The sequence below is a fragment of the Urocitellus parryii genome, chromosome 5, assembly GCF_045843805.1.
Source record: "Urocitellus parryii isolate mUroPar1 chromosome 5, mUroPar1.hap1, whole genome shotgun sequence".
In the NCBI taxonomy this organism is placed as follows: Eukaryota; Metazoa; Chordata; class Mammalia; order Rodentia; family Sciuridae; genus Urocitellus; species Urocitellus parryii.
In genome coordinates this window covers 6,209,656-6,234,450 of record NC_135535.1, presented here as the reverse complement: position 1 = coordinate 6,234,450, position 24,795 = coordinate 6,209,656, and the positions used below count along the sequence as shown (strand labels likewise).

Here is a 24,795-nt window from a genome sequence, read left to right as displayed (position 1 = left end):
GTACATCTTATCCAATTTTGTCAAATATCATCTTTCTCTGTAGCTCCGTATTCTATTTTATCATCAAAATTTTGGGGGGTGGAGCTGATGATGGAAGCCAGGGCCTCACCTATGCCACTACTGAGCTACATTATCAGACCTTATCATAATTACACAATAATTATACACATTTACAGGATATAGTATGACATTTCAATGCATGTCTACAATGTGTAATCAGATCTATCATTTCAAACATTTAGCATTTCTTTGTATTGGGAACATTTAAAATCCTATTAACTATTTTGATATATATAATTAATTATTGTCAATCATAGTCATTTTATTATACTATATATGAATTAGAAATTATTCCATCTATCCAACTGTACCCCATACTCAATAACCATTTTCTCTACATGTGTCCTCCCTCGAGTAAAAGCTTTTTGATTTAAACTGAATTTTTGTTTGTTTGCTGGGGGTTGAACCCAGGGCCTCACTTGTGCTAGGCAAATGCTCTACCACATAAGCAATTTGATTTAAAAGTCTACCTGTGATCCCAACAACTTGGGAGGAGGCAGGAAGACCACAAGTTCAAGGCCAGTGTCACCAACTTAGCAGGACACTCTCAAAAAAAAAAAAAAAAAAAAAAAGACTGGGGATGTAGCACAGGGGTAGAGCACTGGCTTACCATGCTCAAGTCCAAGTTCAATCCTAAGTACTAGGAAAAAAATCCACTCAAGAAGTGTATTTTTTTTTTTTTTTTTTGGTACCAGGGATTGAACTCAGGGCACTCAACCACTGAGCCACACCCCAGCCCTATTTATATTTTATTTAGAGACAGGGTCTCACTGAGTTGCTTAGCACCTTGCTTTCTAATAAGGCTGCTTTGAACTCGAGATCCTCCTGCCTCAGCCTCTGGGCTACCTAGTATATATATACTCAATATATTGGAAAATTTAACACCAGCTTCATTGATGATAGAAGTTCAAATTTCAGTTGCCAAGAAATTTACCCTGTTTTCTAGTTTACCTAAAAAAATGATCCTGGTTGGGAGCTATGTTAAGACTTCATTTAAAATATATTTTTCACTGTAATTTGGTTTTACTTATTACTTTAAAAATGGCCAAAGAAAATGTAGTATGTGCACACAATATTACTAGGCTACAATCAGGAACAAGGTGAGTCCTAAAACATCCGTGACAAGCATGAGCCGCCAGTCATGGGAGGCCACGTGTTGTATGATTCCACACGTGTGAGATGTTCAGGTCAGGCCAAGCCACAGAGATGGGACGAGCCCAGCGGCTGCCAGCAGTGGAGGGAAGGGGGACATGAAAGGAGTGTGGGCTGCTGAAAATATCCTGAAATCATTTAGTGGCGAATTGTGCCACAACCTTGTGAATATACTAAAAACCACAGGAATGTACACTTTTTAAAAAGGGTGAATTTTAAAGTTTGGAATTATATGTCAGTAGAGCTATTTTTAAAATGTCAGCCCCAACACTGAACCAGGGGAAACTCTACTTGTCACTTTTGTAACTAAAATGTAAGCTCTAGTTACATGGGTGTTTCAACAGGCACAGCGGGGGGGGGAGTGTGACCTACTGAGCGGGGCTCTGCTCTGACACCAGAGAGGCAGCGGGGACTAAAGGACCTAAGGGGGGGGGGGCGCTGGGTGAAGAAGCTCTTTTGTTCTCTCCTCACTTGACTGACTGACTAAGGTCACTCAAGAGGCTGCCCCTTGCCACCTGTGGGGACAAAGATATCCCAGGTAAAGGGCCATCAAAGGTCTCCTTAATCCTCAGCAGCTTGTGTGACCTTCCCACGGGGACAGGAAGGTGCTTCCCCATAGTACAGGCCTTTCAGGGGGAGCTGTCAGTTCAGGGAGCAGGTCACAGAACGGTTCCTCGTCCGAGTTTGGTTGCTGAGGTTCCAGTTAGTAAAACGAACTGAGACACTGGACCCTAGAGGCCCCCAACACCTGCGGCCCATAACCTTCAATCCCAAAGGGCCTTTTATGCCACTGAATTGTAATAGTGACAACAGTCACATCATCACTTGTACTTTCAGAAAATACATGACCCACCCTCCCTCATTCATTAGGAAAGTGCTGGAACTGTTTTTCTCTTCTCTCTTTAGGGATAAGGGGACTCAATCGACAGCTCAGATAGATCCCACATCTTAAAAAAAAAAGCAGGGGAGGAGACACAGTGACATGCAAACTAAGGGACACAGTCATTTCCAGAACAGGATATGCTGTGCCACGAGGAGACAAAGTACAAGTATGCAGTTGGGCTGGCAGTGCCCGTGGCGGACCTGGAGCCAAAACGCCAACAAAAAGCCAACCCATGCCAATCAGGGGACAGTCCTGCACCCTACGCAAAACAGAGAGCACACCTAGGAGAGACAGGAAGGGCCGGCGTGGCCGTAGTTTTGTTTTGCAGGAAACAAGAAGCCAAATTGCAGACAGAGGTGTGGAAACCACTTCTGTGCAGCCTCAGAAGTCACATAAGGAATGTGGGACGCGGGGTCTAGCTCAGGGTGGTGCACCTGCCTAGTAGGCTTAGGCTCTGCTGCAATCCCCGAAGGGGCAGGGTGCAGAGCACAGGCCCATAGTCCCAGCCACTTGGGAGACTGAGGCAGGAGGATCCCAAGTTCAAGGCCAGACTCAGCCACTGAGACCTTGTTTCAAAAAAAAAAAAAAAAAAAAAGCGGGGGTGGGGGGGGGCAGAAGGGGAACAGGGCGAGCTCAGTGATAGGCTGCCCCTGGGTTCAATCCTCAGGACCAGAAAACAAAAACAAACAAAAACCTAGGAAGGGGCCAGGGATATGAGGAAAAAAAAACCTACAGGTTGCAAATCATGCAAAAAAAGTCATGTTAGAGTTTGAGGAACAGCCTTTTACCTATATAAGAATTACAAATATTTATCATTTGTCATTTTTTCAGAATGGAAATGTTAAATATGCATGTAGCCAGATTTATTAATCCTTCCCTATTATGAGGTTTGAATATGCACAGAAGGGCTCCCGCTCCCAGGTCACTGGAAGCGTCTCCAGTGTTTTCTTCTAGGGCCACCATGTTTCCATTTAAATCCTTGATCCACTAGAATTTAGTTTAGTGTCAAGAGGAAAGAAGGGGCTGGGGCTCATTGGTAGAGCACTTGCCTAGCATGTGTGAGGCACTAGGTTCCAACCTCAGCACCACATAAAAAAAATAAAGGTACTGTGCCCATCTACAACTAAAAATATATAAATAAATAAAAAGTAAAGAAGGAATTATGCTTTTTTTAATTCTTTTTTTTTCCAAAATGTAGATTTGTGTTACAATTCCTCTTACTAAACAGTTCACTGTTGCCCAGAGCTGGAGGGCGTCTTCCTGACCCCTGGGCATGTCTCCTACACTGCTGAAGCCAACACTGGCCCTCTGAAGCCTGTGGTTTGAGGCCCTCTCAGACATCCCACTGTGACTCAGCACTGGCTTGGTGACTCTGTTCTCCTCACACTGCTCCAAGCTGCCTTACAATACCTTGTCCCAAAGCTCACTGCCCAGCTGTCAGAATGTCCATTCTAGTTGTTAACTGGCCTAACACTCTGGCTAACAAAAGATGCTCAATTTGGGGATGGGGACATAGCTCAGTTGATAGGAACCTTGCATCCACAAGGCCCTGGATTCAATCCCCAGCACCACAAAAATGCCCCAAAACCAAAAAACAAAACACAAAGGGCTGGGGATGTAGCTCAGTGGTTAAGCAAGCCTGGGTTCAATCTCAAAAGATGCTCAATTTTAAGAGAAAGGGATGACTCCTAATATCACATAAGTGATTTTTAATATTTATTTACAATAAATATCCCACAATAAACTCACCAAATGTAAGTCATTAGGTGTCAATTATTTAGGGAATAGTTTTAAAATTAAAATCTTGTTTTCTGATTATATAAGTAGCTTGTACTCATTATAAAAGTTCAGACACTTTGGGGCTATTGTCTCAGTGGTAAAGCACTGGACTAGCATGTGTGAGGTTCTGGGTTTTATCACCAGTACCACCACCAAAAAAAAAAAAAAAAAAAAAAAAGAGGCACATCAATGCTGTATCAAGAAACCAAAAAATTCTTATGGATTTCACTCTTTAGTTAACAATGTGGTACATGCCTTCCAGATTGTCTCCTGTGTGTATGTTTTTCTTGCTTTTTTTTTAAAAAAAATGAGATTATATTGCACATTCAGAAATCTCCATGATCTATCATAATCTCTTTTGCTAACACAGAAGGGTTCACATCTTAATTTTTTTGCAGGGCGGGGGACCTGGGATTGAACCTAGGGAGCTTCCACTGAGTCACATCCCCAGTGCTTTTGTTTTGTATTTTATGTAGAGACAGAGTCTCAGGAAGTTGCTTAGAGCCTTACTAAATTGCTGAGGCTGATTTTGAACTTGTGATCCTCCTACCTCAGCCTCCCGAGCTCCTGGGATTACAGGCATGCGTCACTGTGCCCGCTTCACACCTTAATTTTAACAGTTTGACAACATGCCAAGGAAACAGAACAGCATTACGTGACAGCTCTAGGACCCCACCTTCCTTATTTTCTGGAGTGGCTTCTGTGGCCCGTGGTCCTAAGGGAGCTGGTTCTAGCTGTGCTGATGGCTGCGTTGTGGTGCTCACCTGAAGCAAGGTAAGGAAAGTCATTAGCAAAGAAAGCAAGGAGAAGAGTGACAAGAAAGCAATCAGTGCAGGGCAAAACCCAACACCGGAACAGCCGCCTTCCGAGGGCCTGCACAGTGGAGAGGGCAATGCTAAAACACAGTCACACCTGAGCCTCTGCTGCAGGGCTCAAGTGCTCACCGTCCCACCTTTTTAAAAATAACACGTGTATTCTGGAGGCATTTCAGATCTGCACGAAAGCTGCAAAGCTAGCGCACCAAGTTTCCATGTGCCCACCACTCAGCCTCCTGTGACGTTAGACACCCCTGACGCACCTGTCAAAGCGGGAAACGAAACCATCCCTTGGATCAGCTAACCTTCAGGCGTTATCTGAATTTCACCACGTTTTAAGCCAACGCCTCTTCTGGCCCAGGATGCCACAGTAAATGTAGCTGTCCTACTTTTTTGGGCTCCTCTGGCTTGTGACAATTTCTCAGTCTTTCCATGTTTTTGATGACCTTAAAACTTTTGAAGGACATTAGTCAGGCACTTTGTGGAATGTCCCTTGGTTTGCTTCTCTGATGTTCTTTCCTGCTTAGGCTTGGATCTGGGCAAGACACCACAGAGGAGAAGGGCTCCTCTTATACCACGTCAATGTCACTCAACAGTGTGACACTAGACCTGACACACTATTAAGTGTCTGCCAGCTTCCTCCATCATAAAGTCACTTTCTCCCTTTCCTTACGCCAGTCTCAGGAGGTAACTCCCCAAGCCCAGGCTGTGCGTGAGGGGAAGGCAGCTGAGCGCCACTCCTGAAGGGGCAATATTCACATACATGACCTGGGATTCGATGAGGAAGACTGTCCCTTCTCCCCTATCCATTTACTTATTTCCTAATCACTTATTTAAAATAGTATGGACTTGTAAATATTTATTTTGTTCTTTGGATTACAATTCAACACCTTCCTTGTTTATTTTCTTGTCCCAGTTGCTCCAGCTTTGAGCACAGGGGGTGGGGGCTCTCTCAGGTTGGTCAAGGTCCTCTGGACAGCACTCCCTGACTTTCTATTTCCAACACAGGATGCTCCAGACTCTTCTGGCCCCAAGAGCCTCAGCTGCCATTTCTCCACAAGTAACCTGGCTCTTTTATGGGACAGTGGTGTTTGGAAACCAAGATCTGGACCCCAGGTGTGCTTTTGTCTCAGGCTGCTGCTGCCCTAGGCCCTCTCTGGGACACTGCTAGGTGACCTCTGTGTGTGCTGATCCCCGTACACACAGGTATCTATAGTTCTCTGTCTCTGCATGTGTGTGACATACTTACATATTTTATATACACAGTTCACACACTGAGGTCAACATGGATTAGATTCCAGTCTAATATCCATACACATTGCCCCTATTTCTCCTCTTTTCAGCCCATCATTTCTAACACTTCTCATCTATTAATCATGGATATTCTATGCCTAGTTCTTTATAAAACAAAAGCAACATACCATAAGACACCACCTTATCTTTTGTTTTCTGTTTCCTTCTTTTTTGGTAACCACTGACTACACCAGTGATAATGTGTGTGCAAATTATAACAGAAAAAAACACAAAGTTTGGCCACTGCTATGGCCTGCATCTTAAATGCTTCCCAAGGCCTGTGCATCAGAGCTTTACCCTGGCCCACGGACTAGGAGGAGGTGGTGGAGCCTTTAAGAGGCAGGGCCAACGAGCTCTTTGGATCACAGGAGGGAGGTGTGCTCTTGAAGGGGACTTTGGGACCCCTTCTCTTCTCTCTCTCCTCTTCAGTCCAGCCTGGCCACAGGTGAGCAGCTTTGCTCATCCACACACTCTTTGCCATGATGTGCTGCCACAGGCCCAAAGGAGCAGGGCAATGGAGCGTGGACTAGGACCTCCAAACCGTGAGCCCAGATGAGCGTCTTCTCTTTATCAGTTGATTCTCTCAGGTATTTGTTTCAGTGACAGAAAGTGAACAACAGAAACTTATACAACTGTACGTAATTTTAACTTGGAAATTAAACATGAACTGAAGAGCACGTAAGCAGCTGGTGCCCCCTCCCCAGCAGGTGAATGCATCAAGCTTCTCCGGTGCCTAGGGCTCTGGGGAAACCTCCAGAAGTGGCCTGCTGTCAGATCTCCAAGAGAACAGCAACATGGCATCGACAGAAAGCTCACTAGGTATCAAGAACCTTTTCCTGGATTCACTTATTCAATTCATTTCCCACAATGCTCTTGAGGCATATGCTGTGCTGCGTGGCAAAACTGGGCACTAAGACCCAAGTCCCCAGTGAAACCACCCTCATCGGCCAGGGGCACAGCTGAGTCGACTGCACATGTGAGCAGTGTGTCCTAGCCTGGCGGGCAGCTTGGCACACACGGGCAACCGCGTTCCTGAGCAAGGTGAGCTGCCTCCACACTGCTCCGCACTGAGCTCCGTCCTCCGCCCACAGGCTGGGAAAGGCACAGTGGACGCCCCGGGGGAAGCCACATGTGGAGGACAGCAGGGGACCCCACCAGGAGACCCCGGGCAGCCTGCCTCTGACTAGTGGAAGTCGATTTCTGTCTTATTCATGTCATGAACATCTCAGGGCTTAGCCTGACACCTCAGCAGCTCAGCCTGTATCTTAACTGAAACGTGGTAAATATGTATCTTTTATAACTTTCAGGAAAAGCAGTTTAAATTCATGTGAAGCACAATACATACCTCAGGAGAGACGTGAGAGGCAAAAAAATCTTCCTCCTTTGGTGGAGGAGACAAAGGTGGAGCCACACAGCTGTCAAGCCACAGCTGAAATAGAAACAAAGCAGCCTCAGCTCGGCACCCCACGGTGTGCAGGGCTCTCCCTCCCCTTGGACAGCTGCCTCCTGCAGACTGGACCTCCCACGAGCTGCCTGCCCAGGGCCCCAGTGTGGGCACTTCACTTCCACACTTGAGGGGCTCAAGTGCCTCAGCTCTAAGGACAGATCAAGGCCTTCAGATGGAAGTGAGGTTCCATCTACAGCCAACCCTCAGTATTCCCGGATTCGATATCCGGGAAGGCACCCACTCACTCACAGTACTTGTGATCCCAAATCAGTGCTCACGGTATTTTTGTGTTCATTCCAGACACACAAAGAGCAGCAAAAACCAAGTAGCAGAAGAAGCACATTCGAGCCAAGGCTGATAAGACAAGGCCCGCTTCCCTGCCTCAATGCTTCGCCTGGAAACAAGGTCCTCTTGGCAGACGCTCCAGTACCACACTTTTCACATTTTTTGGTTTTTTATTGCTAATTTCATTGTTTAAAATGGCCCCTGAGTACAGTGCTAAAGGCTGCCAAGTGTCCCTACGCTGTGAAGGCTGTGGTGTGTCTCCGTGAGAAGACGATGTGTGAGGTAAGGTCCACTGAGCACGAGGTCCAGCCCCTGGCTGCTGGTTCAGTGTTCATGAGTTACCACATTATACGGGCTTCATTCATTCATTCATTCTTACAGTGTTGAGGAGCAAACCCAGGGTCCTGCACATGCTAGGCAAGTGCGCTACCTCTGAGTGGCTCCCCCAGTCCCTGAGTGAGCTACCCCCAGACAAAAACACATGTGCCATAAGGGCCATGTGCTGGGTGATGAAGAACCTCACTCTACAGCTGCCAGGAGTGAGGCTTCAGGACTTGCTGATCCATATTCACTGCCAGTTTATGGAAAATAACCACCTTGAATAAGGAGAGCCACTGCACACTGCTTCTTATAAGAGGCTCCAGGGGAAAGCTCTACTGTGCCGGGAAAGCACCACGTCCATGAGAGACACTCGCCTACTCACATCGGTGCCGTGTTTCCGGGTAGCCTGGGAGGCCAGAGACTTGACCCTCTCCCTGTAGAGCTGGGCTGCGCGGCTGTTGTACTTGGCGTTGGTGTCGTTGGTGGCACACCCATGTTGATGGAAAAAGGAAGACTGCAGGGAGAGCGGGCAGAGTAACAGAAATGACCGAGAGCCCTGTTCCACATGACGCGGGGTCCAAGACCAAAACACTTTGAACACCACCAACAGTTCTAAAATAAATTTCCCTTGTAAAATCCAAAGGTAACATAATGCATCAATAAAACTGGATGTGAGATGCGCTTTATAATATGAAGCCAGGGACACTCTACCACTGAGCTACACGCCCTGCCTTTTTAAACTTTTTATTTGAGACATGTTCTAAGTTCTTGAACCTGTGATCCTCTTGACTCAGAACTATTTTTAATTCATGAGCAATCAATTCCAACTTGGACTTCATTAAATCAGAAGTTTTGACAAGTTGGTTAGGTGCTCTGCGAACCCCTACCCTGTGCAGCACCCTTTCTCCATCAGCAGAGATAACGGCACAGGTGAGGTGACAGCAAAAATGTTCAAACAATTAGAAGAAACGGCCTTCACCACTTCACGAGAGTCCACACATACAAAGGAATCACAGAACTCATGTCTGAGTTAAAGCAGGTCTTCTAGAGACTGGCACAGGCCATCCTTGCAATGACCCAATCTGATCAGGGCCAGTACTGACGGCCCACATCTCTCAGTTCCTGTCCAAAGCTGGGCGTGGGCATTGTCCCATCAAATGCTCACAGTCACTCTGTCCCACGCGGTCACCACTGCCACTACACTGGACGGGTGAGGAAACTGAGCACAGAGGGACTCAACAACGCACCCAAGGTGACAGACAGCAAGGGCAGAGCTGGGGTTCAAAGCCAAGCAAACGGGTTCTAGGCCCAGTCAGCAGCTCTGCCGTCTCCCCTCTCCCAGACTCCCTGTCTCCTTATGTTCACTGGTGGGGGTGAGCTGCTCTCTGCACACCTGAAAGGGTGAGCTGGAGGACTGGTGACTCTAACCCTCAGCAATAAGGGCAGCACTATTGAGTCTGTGAGCATTGTGCTAATGAGAAAGGGTTTCTAACAATGTGCTGGAGACACCTAGTGTACACATGAAGAGGCACAGAGGGAAAAAGGAATGGTTATTGCAATGGTTCGTGGCCCTCCAGAGCTCGCCCCTACCTGACCAGATTGTGTCCCTTAGCACTTAATTTCCCTTATTAGGAAATATCCAATCCAACTTAAGACAACAAAGTTAATGGAATTTTTCTGCTAAGGTGGTAATAATGAAAACGAGATGAGAAACATTGACCTAAGGAATTCTGGCATTTTGTAAACTACTAATTTAGATATTAATTTAATTTTAAATATTATGCACTCTTTTAAAACTATAAATTATTTGAACTTTTTTGGGGGGGAGGTACCTAGGATTGAAATCAGGGGCACTGAGCCACATCCCCAGCCCTATTTCGTATTTTATTTAGAGACAGGGTCTTACTGAGTTACTTAGCACCTCATTTTTTTTTTTAAATATCTTTATTTTACTTATTTGTTTTTATGTGGTGCGGAGGATCGAACCCAGGGCTTTGCACATGCTAAGTGAGCGCTGTACCACTGAGCCACACCTCACTTTTGCTGAAGCTGGCTTTGAATTCGCGATCCTCTTGCCTGAGCCTCTCAAACTGCTGGGATTACAGGAGTGTGCCATTGTACCCAGCCTTATCAGAACATTTTTAAAAGTTACTTTTATAGGGCTGGGGTTGTAGCTCAGTGGTTGAGCACTTGCCTCACATGCATGAATCACTGGGTTGGATCCTCAGTACCACATAAAAAATTTTTAAAAATAAAAACAAAAATATTGTGTGCATCTACAACTAAAAAAGTTACTTTTGGGGCTGGGGTTGTGGTTCAGCAGTAGAGCACTCACCTAGTACATGTGAGGCCCTCGGTTTGGTCCTCAAAGGTATTGTGTCTAACTACAACTAAAAAATAAATATTTTTTAAAAGTTACTTTTATATAGAAGTTACTATTTATAAGTTAATATGTGATATTTGTCTGCTATTATTGATATACAGGTTTTGTTAATACATAAATGTTTTATATATGTATTAATATATATATTAATACATATATATGTTATTATATAATTGGGATTGAACCTGGGGCACTTTACCACTGAGCTATATCCCTAGCCCTTTTACTTTTTGTTCTGAGAGAGCCTCCCTAAATTGCACAGGTAACCTTGAACTTGATCTTCCTGCCTCAGCCTCCCAAGTCCCTAGGGCTTACAAGCATGTGACATAGACTGGTTGCAAAGTACAGGTTTTTTAACATGTAGATTTTATGCCTGCTATTTTATTGTCAATATACTTATTTTTTGGGGGGAAGGGTATTAGGAATTGAACCTAGGGGCACCTTACTGCTAAGCTACATCCTCAGCCCTTTTTAATTTTGTATTTTGAAACATGGTCTCCTTGTTAAGTTGCTAAGCCTGGCCTCAAATTTGTGATTCTCCTGCCTCAGCCTCCAGAGTCACTGGAAGTACAGTCCTGAGCCACAGCTCCTGCCCCATTGTTAATGTTTAAACTTTCAGTGTGCTCCAACTCTCTACTCATGAGGGGGGGTCTTGTCTGTCACGCATACGCAGCTCCCTGTCCAACAGCTTTCTGCTTAAATCAGATGTTCAATACATTTTTTGCATAAATAAGCCCACCAGGTCTGTCTCTTAGTCCATATGGCCTCCCAAGCACACAGGAGCTGAACTTCTTTACCAGGGAATTTAAGCAAGAAAGAAAAGGACTGAAATGAACTCACGGCATTGGCATTTCCTCCAACTTGCATGCATCGCAGCTGAAACCATGACCAGTTAGAATCCAACTCCGTAGATCTAAACAAAAAATATTCCTAAATGTTAATACTTCTCATTGCTAGAATCAAATCACTAAGCTTTTTTTTTTTTTGGGAGGGGGTATCAAAAACAGTCGTACCTAGCCACTGAGCCACATCCCCAGCCCTTTTTTATTTTTTATTTTGAGACAGGGTCTCACTAAGTTGCTTGGGGCCTCCCTGAGTTGCTGAGGATAGCCTCAAACTTGCAATCCTCCTGCCTCAGCCTCCTGAGCCACTGGGATTACAGGTGTGCCCCACCACAAATGGTAAATCACTTTTGAAAACAAGGTTTCCTTGGGCTTTAGGATCCTGCAGAAGTCTGTGTTAACAGGGATACATACTTTCAGGATATCAGGCCTTCTGGCCAGGACAGTTAAGCAGCCCCTGAAGCCAAGGCCTCCCTGACCCTGTGGACTGCTGTCCTTTGCACTGCCCATGGGCAGGCCAATGGCACTGACTCCTGTAGGTCATCTCCTGTAGGGCACAGGGATGTGTCAGGGTCCTGGGGCTGCTGCAATTACCCCAACTGCTTGCCTCTCATCTTTAGGGAGTTATAAGCTAAAATTTTGTAACACATCTCTACCCAAAATAAATGTGCCATTTGGATGTCTTCAGGTCAGCTATCTACTTGCAAATTGTGACCCTCGAAGAAGCCTTCAGGATGCGCATACTGTGATCATCAGGTGGATGACATTACCACCCACAGGAAGCGGGGAAAGGCAGGTTGCCAGGCTCCTGAAGTGCAAGCTGCATGCCCCCCTCCTCCCACCATGCTTGACGTTCTCATCTCCAGTGGGACATCAGCTCAGAGAGGGCAAAGGCAGTAGTGTGCAGAGTACTGACGACGCAGTGTCACCAAAGGATTAATGGTAATCCATCTGGCCAGGTACCAGGTCCACAGACGTGAGCAAGAGCAAGGCAGGCCTGTCATCCCCATCGCAGATGGGAGGAGGCGGAGCATGCTGCACACACTGACAGCAGGGGAGAGGACAAGCAAGCCCAGATACACCAGAATCTCCTTCTGGGCTACCCTCCCCTGGCTAATGCCTATGTCTGCTGGTGTCATTTAACTGTGTAAGTGTTAAACTTCAAGATACAAATACACAATGACAAGTGCACTCCATGGTCATGTATAAACCGTAGAGATCAAACCACACTTTGTAAGAGATAGGCTTCTAAAATAAAAACAAAACAAGCAAAACTCCCCTCTGTTCAGAAAGTCTCACTTGGTAAAGGAAGAGGATCAGGCGATGCACCTTCCACCGAGTAAGCAATTAGCTCTTCTGAACCCCTCTCGGAAAGGTCTTGCTTAGGCACCTTTTCAGGAACATCCTCTCCCTCTGTGACCTCCCCACCTCGCTCCGTGTCACAGGGAAGCAGCTGACAGTACAGCCTCTGGAGAGACTGAGAGTGCCAACCTCAACTCTGCCTCTTGCTGGCCATGTGACCTTGGAGAAGTGTTCACCTCTCTGTGCCTTCTTTTCCCATCTACAAAGTAGGAATGATGACAGTGTTATTCATCCTGTTGGTGTAGAAGTGAAGTAAGCTAATGTCTGAGAGTATGTGGACCTGGCCCTGATAAATAGCTTGTGGCTGGAAGTCCCATCAACGCCATTGCCATTGGTGGCCTGGACACCCTATTCCAGACAGGGCAGGCCCAAGCTTCCCCTGGTGCTCCTAGGCCAGAGGCGTCCATCACAGGTAGCTGAATACGGGCTGCCTTAACGTGTGTCCTCAGGTGAGGCCCTGCCTACTCTGCCTTGCTCTGACTCTGTGACTTTAGTCCTAAGTTCTCTTTACAAAAACGAAGCCCAAGAACTCTCTATGTATTTCTTAGAAATACAGTTCTATAAAAACTAAGGATGAGGGGCTGGGGTTGTAGCTCAGCAGTAGAGCGCTCGCCTAGCACGTGTGAGGTGGTGGGTTCGATCCTCAGCACCACATAACAATAAATAAATAAATAAAATAAAGGTATTGTGTCCAACTACAACTGTTAAAAAAAAAAACAAAACCTAAGAATGCATTGTTCTTGAACTGAGCTGCCAGGATTTTCTGTCAGAACACTGGACTTCTAGCTCCGAGTCTCTGGTGACGATGGCTCTGAACATGTCCACAGGAGCCTTAGGAAGAAAGTGAGCTCACAGCGCCTCCTCCCACACGGAGCCAGGAGTCCCTGCAGGTAATTTCTTATCTTCAATTTAGATTAGGAGATAAGTGAAAGCAGAGAGTGTAAGAAGAAAGTAAAGAGGAAGGCAAGAAAGGCTACAGAAGTGTGTGTCCCAAGGGCTCCCATTACTAACCAGGTAAGCAAGGATGTCACAGGGTCCCCAAATCCCGACAATCCTGAGTCAAAATATAACCTTAAAAACTGTACAAACCAGCTTCCCTTGAGGCTGCCAAAGTCAGCACTTTTTCTAAGTAGAGGATTTAAACAGATTTCAGAAGCTTATGAAATCAGAATGATCTTGCAAAGTCAACAGAACAGTTTTCATATAATCAAAACTTAAAAGGGAATAAAGTACACAATTAACTTAGACGTGTACTCATAGACAGGCTCAGGAATGGCTTCTGGGCACCTGGTTGTTTGTGTGAAACTGTTCCATACAGGGTCAAGAAAGTGTCCCCTTCTACACTAACACAATGAGGGCGGCCTCCAGTGTCCCCTGAGCAGGCACCTGGCTGACTGGTAGCTGGGCTGGTTTCCAGTTCTCATGGAGATCTCTTCAGTCTGCCTTCTGACATCCTCGTATTCACCCCGGCCCCTGCCCCCTCCCCACAGAATCGTGTGGGGCTCCCATTTCATAAGCTCAGGAAATACTTAAAGGCAAACCTGAGAAGAAACAGCTCAAGGGAGCGAAGCAGCCTGACACTTGGGCATTCCAGAAACACAGGTGAAGAGTCCCAGCCCTCAGAGGTGGCGGGACTGGGCCACTTCAGTTGGGCCCAGCTTGCCATTTCTGTACGCTTCTAACCTGCCTTCACCTGGTTTGCCGGCAAAAGCCATAGTTTCCTTTGTAAAATGTTGACTTGACATTCTACTTACAAAATAACAAACTCCACTTAACACTCCTCCCATGACACACTGTGAACAGTGGCCACGCCTGGGAAATGTGTGTGTGGCTGGCAGGGCAGGAAGAAGGGAGGGGGGATCCTAGAAGAGAGACTCTTGCATCTTACTTTATACTTCGGGGATGCTTGGGACTTTTTCCCAATGAACCAGTGTATGTAATGTTTTTTTCCATCAATAAAAATATTTAAAGAATAGCCATCTCCCAAATAAACCCCAAACCCATGCTGAGTACCTTTTCACCTTTGACTTCTCTTGTCCACATCCTAGACTATTGCCCTCTGCTTATGCACTGATTTTTAATTGCTGTTTTTGAATCGTTCATAAGCAATATGATTCATACACATGTATTTATCTGACCTTTAAAAGACTAGTGGTGAAGCCTGCACCCACCCAAACAGATCCTGCCATCCAGCCTCCTCCAGATCCAGGCCAGTCCTTCCCTCAACAAGGAACATACCAGAAAACTGCCTGCCTTCCTGGACCAGCATACTCTGGCAGTATGCTTTAGAGGTGAGGAAGAGGGGGGCCAGATTATAATGGGAGGGAGTGGCAGGGAGAAAGAGGGAAAGAACACCGTCAGCAGAGAAAGGGAGTGTACTAGTTACCTCTGGTCTCAAGCCCAGTCCTCACGTGCTCTGGGCACGCTGTTACCATATGTTAACTGCTATCAATCTGGGGAAAAGTACATCAAAATAAATCTAGACTGGAGGAGTAGCTCAGTTACAGAGTGCATGCTTTGCATGAGCAAGGTCCTGGGTTCAAGCCCCTACAACTAACTAACTAAATAAATAAATAAATAAAAATCTGGTTACATGGGCAATGAACAGTCTTTTTAACAACCAGTGCTGGCAAAACTAAATATCATGTGCAAAAGAATGAAGTTGTACTCTTACCTCACACCATAAACAAGAAATTAACTCATCATGGATTAAAGACATAAATGTAGGACCTAAACTATGAAAATACGAAAAGAAGGAGAGCATCATGACATTGGATTTGGCAGTGGTTTCTCAGATATGGCACCAAAGGCGCAGGCAAAAAGGAAAACAGACAAACCAAACTTCATGGAAACTTAAAAATTTTGTTTATCAGAAGACTTGTCAACAGAATAAAAAAAAAAGGAGAAAACACCTGGGAATCTTATGTGTGATAAGGAATTAATATCCTCCAAACATACAGAACTCCTAAAATTCAACAACAAAAAGCCAAAATAACCTGATTTTAAAATGGGCAAAGAGTGGAGTATGGTGGTGCACAACTGTAATCCCAATGACTCAGGATGCTGAGGCAGGAGGATTTCAAGTTCAAGGCAACCCTCAGTAATTTACCAAGATCCTCAGTAACTTAGCAAGACCCTGTCTCAAAATAATAGATAAAAAGGACTGGGATGTAGCTCAGTGGTAAAGCATCCCTGGGTTCAGTCCCCAGTACCAAAAAAAAAAAAAAAAAAAGTCGGATAACTTGGGTAAACATGCTTCAAAGAAGATAGACAGATAGCCAATAAGCACATGAAAAGATGTCAACATCACTAGGAAACTGCAAATTGAACTACAATGAGACATGATCTCATATCCATTAGGATGGCTACTATAAAAAATAAGTCAGTGGAGAGTGGCTCAGTGGTAGAATGCTTGCATAGTATGCATGAAGCCATGGGTTCCATCTCCAGAGATGGGGAAAAAAGAAGAAAAAGAAAGACACTGATGGAGAGCATGCAGAAAAACTGGAACCCTTGTACATTACTGATGGGAATAGAAAGCGGAACAGTCACTGTGAAAAGCAGTATGATGGCTTCTCAAGATATTAGAAGTGGAATTACCATCAGATCCAGCAATGCCACTTCTGGGTTATGTGCACAAAGGAATTCAAAATAGATTCTTTTTTTTTTTAAGAGAGAGAGAGAATTTTTTTTTAATATTTATTTTTTAGTTTTCGGCGGACACAACATTTTTGTTTGTATGTGGTGCCAAGGATCGAACCCGGGCCGCACACATGCCAGGTGAGCGTGCTACTGCTTGAGCCACATCCCCAGCCCCTCAAAACAGATTCTTATAGAGACTTTTTTTTTCCTTTTAAACAATAAACATTTATCATCAAAGAGATATCTGCATATGCTGTTCACGGCAGCACTGTTCACAGTAGCTGAGATGTGGAAGCAGCCCAAGGTCTACCCATGCTCGATGGACAAGCACACTGCAGTCCTGAATAAGGCAGGGAAGGGAACAGCCCCCAAGTAAGGCTTCTTTAATGTAAAGGCCACTCCATGAAGTTAACCTTCCAAACCTTCCCGTGTCAACTCCTTTGTCCAGCTGGAAAAGGGAGACAGGACAGCGGGGCAGACCTGAGTGAAGGCCACAGACTCGAGGGCTAACCCGCAGGCTTAACCTTTTCCAATACCTGTTTAGCACAGATTTTGACCAATAGCCTGGGCAGTGTACCAAGACCTGATCAGCACAGCTATCGCTCAGCGCCCCTAGACTAGCACATTTAAGTGGCAACCCTGCGGGCCTGCTCTTGCTGGAGCTCGGTCTCTTTGCTTCTCACTTGAATGAATCCTACTCTTTTAGGCTCACCCTTCCCCATCCATGGATTTCATTCTTCAAATTCACAAGACAAGAACCAGGGAAGAGGAGACAGGCAGGTGGCTGAGGCTGGCTGTTAACACTGGGGGCATGGCCCGCCATTAGCACTACGACATGCTGCTTGGTAGCAGTGGAGGAGAATCCAGCTTTGCCAGTTGCAATGCTTGGAGCTGACGCTGCAGACATCCTCTGCTTTAACAGGTGCTAACACTAACAAAGGCTCCTGGGCTGCACAGGCCTGCAACTCAAGCAGCCTCCACCCATGGACAGAAGCAGAACACTGGTTTCATCTGGAACTCTGGTTTCAGTACATACCTACAATGGAATATTATTCAGCCTTAAAAAGTAAGGAAATTCTGACCTATATTCCAATATAGATTATACTGAGTGACAAAAAAGTCACAGTGACAAAAAGACAAATACTTCTGACTCCACTCATATGAGGCACTTACAGGAGTCAAAATCATAGAGGCAGAAAGTAGAATGGTGATTGCCAGGGACTAGGGGGGACGGAAACAGGGAGCTATTGTTTAATGGGCATAGAGTTATCTTTACAAGACGGAGAGTGAGGGAGACGGCTGGCAGCGGTGGTGGCACATCATAAATGTGTGTACATATCTAGGCATTTACTCACTGACTTACCTATTGATTGAGAGATGGGGTCACACTGTGTTGTCCAGGGTGGTCTTGAACTCATAGGCTCAAGTGATCTTCCCACTTCAGCTTCCTGAGTAGCCGGGACTACAGATGTGAGCTACCACAGCCGGCTCATGAACGTATTAAATAACTCATAACTGTACACTTAAAAATGGTGATAAGTTGCCTGTTATGTGTATTTTACTATAATAAAAAAACCTGTAATACATAAATAAACTTGCCATGGCAACTAAATCCCTCAATATTTACAAAAGAGACAAAAATAGGATAGTATATTCAAAATATTTTGTAACCAAAGTGTAAGAAAAAAGGGGAAAAAAAGAAGAAAATGATAGAAACCACAAGAATACACATTAACTGCCTTTATAAATAATTATCCAGAATTATATAGCTATATATTTAACTGACAGTGCCTTTACAAGATGGTTTCTAAAATAACTCCATGCACTAGTAAGGTATTTTATTTTATTTTATTTATTTATTTTTTTAATACCTTTGTTTTATTTATTTATTTTTATGTGGTGCTGAGGACGAACCCAGGGCCTCACACAAGCTAGGCCCTGAGGGCTGCTCTACCACTGAGCCACAACACAACCCCAGCCCATATTGTCACTTTTTTTTTTTTTTAATATTTATTTTTTAGTTCTCGGCGGACACAACATCTTTGTTGGTATGTGGTGCTGAGGATCGAACCCGGGCCGCACGCATGCCAGGCGAGCGCGCTACCGCTTGAGCCACATCCCCAGCCCCACTAGTAAGGTATTTTAATATATGAAAAAAGATATGCTATGCTGTGATTATTCCTAGGTTTTTGTGCCATCACACAAAATGTCATTAGGAGTTATCACAGATTTTAATCCCACAGGAACACTCGCTCTGTTACAGCAATCACATCCGTATCAATACTCCTTAAGTCATAGTAGAGAATAAAACTGCCATGATTCCAAGTAGCCTGGCCAGCAGGTTCTTTCCTTGGAAAAAGAGGTGACAGGGAAGTGGGTGAGCTGGTTGGAGGAGGTGACTCCTCCAGAGACCTGAGCCGTGGCTGCTCCATGGACCCTGCAGAGGGGCCTGGCAAAGGCCGCGGCCACTGACGTGCAGACCTTGCTCAGCTCCAGGCCTTAAGCCTGGACAGAGGCACTTTTCCACTTTTTATTTCAATTTATTTTGCTTCATAGGGTGGCCCTTCCCACCTCCCACTGTGGGCTCTCTGTGGAGAGGGGGCGCCTCTCTTTGGTGCACACAGAGGTCCCACAGTGGCTCCAGCCATACCGTCAGAAGTGGAAGACGACTGGCAGAGGCCCAGCGTGGCCCACGTCCTCAGGGAGAAAGCAGAGAGGCTCATGTTATAAATATCTGAAATCGTTACTAAAGTCAAATGAAAATCACTTACTCGGACTCTGGGCTATCAGTGTCCTTGGGAGCCAAAGCCAGAAGGGGACGTGGGAAGTGGCACCTTGATATAAGGGGGCTCCCACCTTACCTGAACGCCCTCGTTGGTGTGTAGGAGGGACCCACAGCACTGAAGCCCTCTCCCAAGAGTGAGCACCTCCCACTAATAAAGGGACGGAAGGAAATGTTGCGTCACAGCCTCCATTCTGACTTGGTTGTCCCAGTCACAGCCTCGTGTCTCTGACAGAATCTCCACTGTAGATGATACCTGAGTTACCAGGTTACTGAGGGACATAAGACTCAATCTCTATATCTCACAATCACCCTGCCATCTTTCGTGATGTCAGAGCAAACATAATGAAAAAAGGGGAAAGACCCCACATAACAATGGAATCTCTGCCGCCCAGCAAGGGAACAGTCACTTACCGAATGAAACTCAGGTGAACACCAAGTGACCGGTGTGACCCTGAGCAGTCAATGCAGAGAAACACCCCATAGGTTATGCTTGCCCAGCTGGGGTTTTTGGCACCACAATCAAAGCACACCTGAAATAAAAATGTTAAATTCAGTTATTAATTAATTTGTATTAGCCAGATGAGTCACCAGTAGGGTATAGCGCGGGACTGGCCTGAAAGTTGTGTTACCTTCACAATCTAAACTTCAGTTATTAGAGAATGTTTCATTTAGGTGTTTAAAACTCTCAAATTTCCACTCCTTTTATATTAGATCTAAGTATATTAATTATGCTATTATTATAGTTAGATGAACATACAGATCAAACTACATTATTATGTACGTGTAACACTCTGCATTGAACGTAGTGGAGAATGAGGCGTGTAGGCCATCTCAATTATTACTTATCCAGGAAGCCTCAACAAGGACCCTGTAATCATGTAAACGAGTCCTGCCCAGGGATGTGGACTGCTGGACATGCTCAGCTCTCGCCATCACTGGGCAGGGGCTGTATCTCACATGGTAGGTCCTCCATGTGTTCCTTCTCTTCTCAGCCAGGGGTAGCCAGATGGTCCCAGTGATCCCCACTCTCAAATAATCTCCACTCTCACTTTACCAAATTGATCTGTGTGACACACAGAAGATGGCAGAAATGATGGCGTGTTGCTTTCAAGGTCCTTCTCTCCCACCATGGGTGGATCACCAGCTCTGGGTAAAGCAGCCCTATCTCAAGGACACTCAGATAGCCTGGTAGAGAGGCTCAGGTGCCAAGCAACTGGGGTGAAGGCTGGTTCAACAGCCGGGGGAGTAGAGACCTGCCTACACCACTTGAAGAGACGCTCAGAGGACTGAACCAGCCAGCTAAGCTGTCCCCACTCCTGGCCATCAGACCCTGTGCGAGAGAACATATGTTCAAATGTTCATCGGGGGTAATCTGACACACAGCAACAGCAACATGATAGGTGCCGAGGCACATAGGAGTTGATAGCATCACAGATTCCACCAATAAATACTCGGTTCTATTTCCTGCAAGGCCCCATGCTGGTCTTGAAAAGCTCACTGTGTAGTGAGAAGGACAGACATGACATTAAACTGCCCTGAAGTAACAGCCATTCAAGAGAGAGCCTCTCCTGTGGGGCACCAAACAGCGTGACTGACTGTTGAAAGTGCGCTGCTTCCAGAGGCTGGCTGTGACACCACATTGCTGTCAACTGATGCATGCTGTCATTTGCTATCCAGTACTATCCCCAGCACATACAAAGTGGACCCACAAAGATGATTCAGGATGTGTCTGCCCACATGGAGCCAGGGTCCAGCGGGCAAGACAATGAGTTATACGACTATCTTTCAAGCAGAGCTGGAGTGCAGGAGGTTTTCTCCACAGGGTCCAGGAGGCATCTGGGATCTCCAGAACAGTGAGTGGCAAAAGCCTGCTTAGGACATTCCCTGTGGAAGGAGGGGACAGCAGAGGTTTGGTGTGTGTAGCTCTAAGCAGGAGAGTTTGAGAGTTACTTCTGAATGGTGACAAGGATGGCTATAAGAAGATGGCAGTGGGTTCCCAGATTTGTGGCATCCTCCTCCCACCCCTCACCCAGACCTGAGGAATCACTAAACTGCAGCTGCAGGGGGCGGGGCCGTGTCCATCTTGTTCTCCTGAGCTTAGCACCAAGCCTGGCACAGAGTGGCTACTATTAAATGGACAAACACGGGGCAACAGTGTGTGGGTGAGGGCTGGGTCCAGTGGAGGTCTGAAGGCAGCTAGAGAAACAGGTCTAGCACTCTCAGTGCTGCCTCGATCTCCTCTGTGAACAGAACCCAGCACTCCCAGAGAAGGGACTGCACTGTGATTGTTTTGTTTGTTTGGTTTTTGGTCCTGGAGATTGGATGCAGGGGCACTTTAACACTGAGCTACACCCCCAGTTCTTTTTATTTTTTATTTTGAGAAGGGTCTTGCTAAGTTACCAAGGGTTTTGCCAAATCACTGAGAACTTGTGATCCTCCTGGCTCAGTCTCAGGAGTCGCTGGGATTATAGCATGGACCACTGCATCCAGCTAATCTTTTTTTTAAGCTGGCCTCTCACTCTGTTGCCAGGCTGGCCTTAAACTCCCAGGCTCAAGAGATCCTCTTGCTTCAAGCTCCCGAGTGACAAGGACTACAGGCATGCACAACCATGCTGGTGCAAAGTAGATCTCTATCATATATAAGGGGAAAATATTGGATTCCATATCCTAAAAGCAAACCAAGTTGTTTAACTGCCTTTCATTAATCTTAGAACTTTTATAATTAAAACTCCATTTTAAAAATGCTTATTGTTGTCTGACTCTTCCACATCATTAAAACTGTTTTTCATTTTTGTTCAGGTAATGGTTTCAAGATCAAGAAATAAAATAAACTACTGTGAAACATTACCAAAATATATTTTTGCAAATTGTTTTAAAATTTTGTTATAGAACATATAAAAATTTCCAATGGTATGTTCTTCATGATAAAAAATTTAAAATAGCTGACATTTATGGGATACTAGTCATGCATGTATTGCTCCAAATGTCCCATCTCATCTAATACTTAAAATAGTCCTTGAATTAGATTCAATTCATATCCTCATTTTCAGATGAGGGAAATAAGGCACAAAGTGGTCAAGTAACCTGCCCTAGGTAACAGAGCTAGAATAATAGAGTCTAGATAATTTATAAGCCTACACAAATCCCTCAAAATTATCTCTTGGTATAATGACAGACTTCATCCTTTCCCTTTGATGAATTGAATCAAAGAGAATACATCTTGATATGTTCTGAGATAAAGCAGAAAAAAATATTTTCCACTTTGCTAACTGCAGATTCAGTCTTGTCTAGTAATGCAGTAACCATGATTACAAATAGATCAATCTATTTTGAAAAGTAAGAAATGGGCATTGGAAAGTTCCTGGAGCCTTTCTCCTCTCATTCTCATACATCAAATAGACACTGCCCCCAATAAACTACTTCCTTCCTCATTTCTCTTAGGCTATCAAAATAAATCTCCCTTCCACAATGAAGATTTAAAATGTACTGGGCACAGTGGCGCCCGCCTGTAATCCCAGCGATTTGGGAAGCTGAGACAGTAGGATTGTGAGTTCAAGGCAGCCTCAGCAACTTAGCAAGACCCTCAGCAACCTAGTGAGACCTTGATTCAAAATAAAACATAAAAAGGACTGGGTGCTGTGGCCACGCCTATAATCCCAGCAGGTCAGGAGGCTGAGGCAGGAGGATCCCGATTTCAAAGCCAGCCTCAGCAGAAGCGAGCTCTAAGCAATTCAGCAAGATCTTGTCTCTAAATAAAATACAAAATAGGCCTGGGGATGTGGTTCAGTGGTTGAGTGCCCCTCAATTTAATCTCTGGTATCCAAACCCCTCCCCCCAAAAAAGGGCAGGGGATATACTCTGAGTTCAATCCCTGGTACCCCCCCCCAAAAAAAAAGATATAAAACACTTAAATTTTGTAAAATTCAGAAACTTTCTATGCCATCACATTAGAGCTCATAAGCATACTCATTAACAGCTGTTCCCTTTGGGTGACAGTGGGGACCAGATAGAACTGTCCCAGGAAGGGTAGGTTGACAGGACAGCCCTTTGCACTCTGCAGGTTCCACTCTCCTTGTGATCCTTAGAAGGTGTCACCTTAGCCCCATGTGTCATCATTATACCTTCAGCCAGATGCTGAAAGTTGTAAAAGTTGTACAAGGTGTGGGGGGGAGAACACTGGAGACAAAAAAAAAAAAAGGAGTGTGTGTTGGGGGGGGTGCCCTATCTCCACAGAGAGCCAAAGGGAGGAAAGAGAGGGTCTGTGGTGGGATTCCTTAGGAATGGAAAAGAGTGGGAAGCCACTGAGAGATGGCTTAGCAGCGTCACTGGAAAGGGAACCTGAGGCTGCCACTCAGGAACAAAGTGAACCAAGAGGTTCCAAGGGCTTCCCCCAATTCCCTGGAACACAGTGAAGGGAGAGCCATGCTTTCCCAGTACCCAGTTCCACCAGCTGGAGTTTCTGACCCCTGGGACCTGCTAGGTCCAGGGGCCCCTTGTGTCACTTGAGCCCTCCACTTGCAGCAGCCCTAGTATGATTAATGTATGCTCCCAGCTCTTCTCAGAGACGCCCTAGGAGCTGGCCCCAGACCTGGCAACTCATATTTGTCCACTACCCACCCCTCTGATCAAGTGTCAGGAACCCACAGATGCCCTGGCCTCTTCCTCCCAGGACCCCCAGGTGCCAGACCCAGCCCTCTGTCGGATCCCTTAGGTGCTCTGGCCTCCACCTCCAAGAAGCCCCCCTTCTGGGAGCAGAAGCCTAGGTGCCCAGCCCCTGCCCTCCTTTGGAGTCCCCATGTGTTCTGGCCTCCATCCCCTAGGAACCTCCAAGTGCTCTGGTCTCTTCCTCCTAGGACCACCAGGTGCCCAGCCTCTGCCCTCTGTCAGAGCTCTCAGGTGCTGTGGCCTAGACCTCCCAGAAGCCCCCAGGTGCCTGGCCCCGGCCCCCACGTCGGAGCCCTCAGGTGCTCTGGTCTCCACCCGGCAGGACCCCCAAGTGCCTGGCCCGGGCCTCCAGCCCCCCCCCCCCCCGCACCGCCCCCTCCCCACCCCTCCCTGGCGGGGGCTGGGAGCGGCGCGCCTCCGGACCCGGGCGAGGCCCCGCTGCCGCGGCTCCACAGTGCGACGTGTCACAGGCCGGGCCGGCTCCTCCTCCCACGGCCTTGGCCAAGGCGCCCGCAGGGGCCGCCCGCGGTGTCCCGCGGGGAAGCCAGGCAGGCCCGAACACGCCAGGCGCCGTTACCTTGTTTGTGGGCACCGAGCGGAGGCGCTTGAAGATGGTCAGGATGTCCTGCTTGCTGGGGTCCCCCATGGTCACCGGAGACCCGAGGTGCAGGGGCCCCACCGACCGGGAAGGACCGACCAGGAGCGGTTGCCGCCTCCTGGAGGCTGACGGAGCCGAGGGGCGGAGCTGCGCGCGACGGAGGCCCCGCCCACCTCCCCGCCCACGGCCGGAGCGCACGCGCCTCGCGCCTTCCTAGGGGCTCCCGCGGGCCCCGCCCCGCCCCCGCCCCGCCCCCGCCCCGCCCCCGGCGCCGCACGCGCGTGCGCAGGAGGGTCGCGCGCCCTCTACCTGCCTTCTCCCGCCCTCGGCATCCCGCGTCTGCACGCGACGTGGCGGGACGAGGCTTTCCGGGGCTGGGGCTCTCACGCGCACGTCCCCGCATGCCCCAGCATTTCGGCTGGGTGGTCGCCGTTTCGCCTGCGGGCTGTTTACGAGGCTAAGGTCTTCTCGCGGCCTTCTCAC

The 24,795-nt window shown here is 46.7% G+C and overlaps 1 protein-coding gene across 1 annotated transcript in view; it reads right to left on the bottom strand.

Annotated features, from left to right (window-relative positions):
- The window catches only part of Arfgap3 (ARF GTPase activating protein 3), a 44,034-nt gene extending 19,594 nt beyond the window's left edge, over window positions 1–24,440 (bottom strand). Inside the window, exons 1-6 of the mRNA XM_026394339.2 lie at window positions 24,292–24,440; window positions 19,461–19,579; window positions 11,259–11,331; window positions 8,418–8,549; window positions 7,328–7,411; window positions 4,551–4,638 (exon numbers count right to left, since the gene is read on the bottom strand). Of these exons, the coding sequence (XP_026250124.2) occupies window positions 4,551–4,638; window positions 7,328–7,411; window positions 8,418–8,549; window positions 11,259–11,331; window positions 19,461–19,579; window positions 24,292–24,360 (565 nt within the window). The 5' untranslated portion in view covers window positions 24,361–24,440. The remainder of the gene's footprint in view (window positions 1–4,550; window positions 4,639–7,327; window positions 7,412–8,417; window positions 8,550–11,258; window positions 11,332–19,460; window positions 19,580–24,291) is intronic.
- Between the last annotated feature and the right edge of the window lie 355 nt (window positions 24,441–24,795).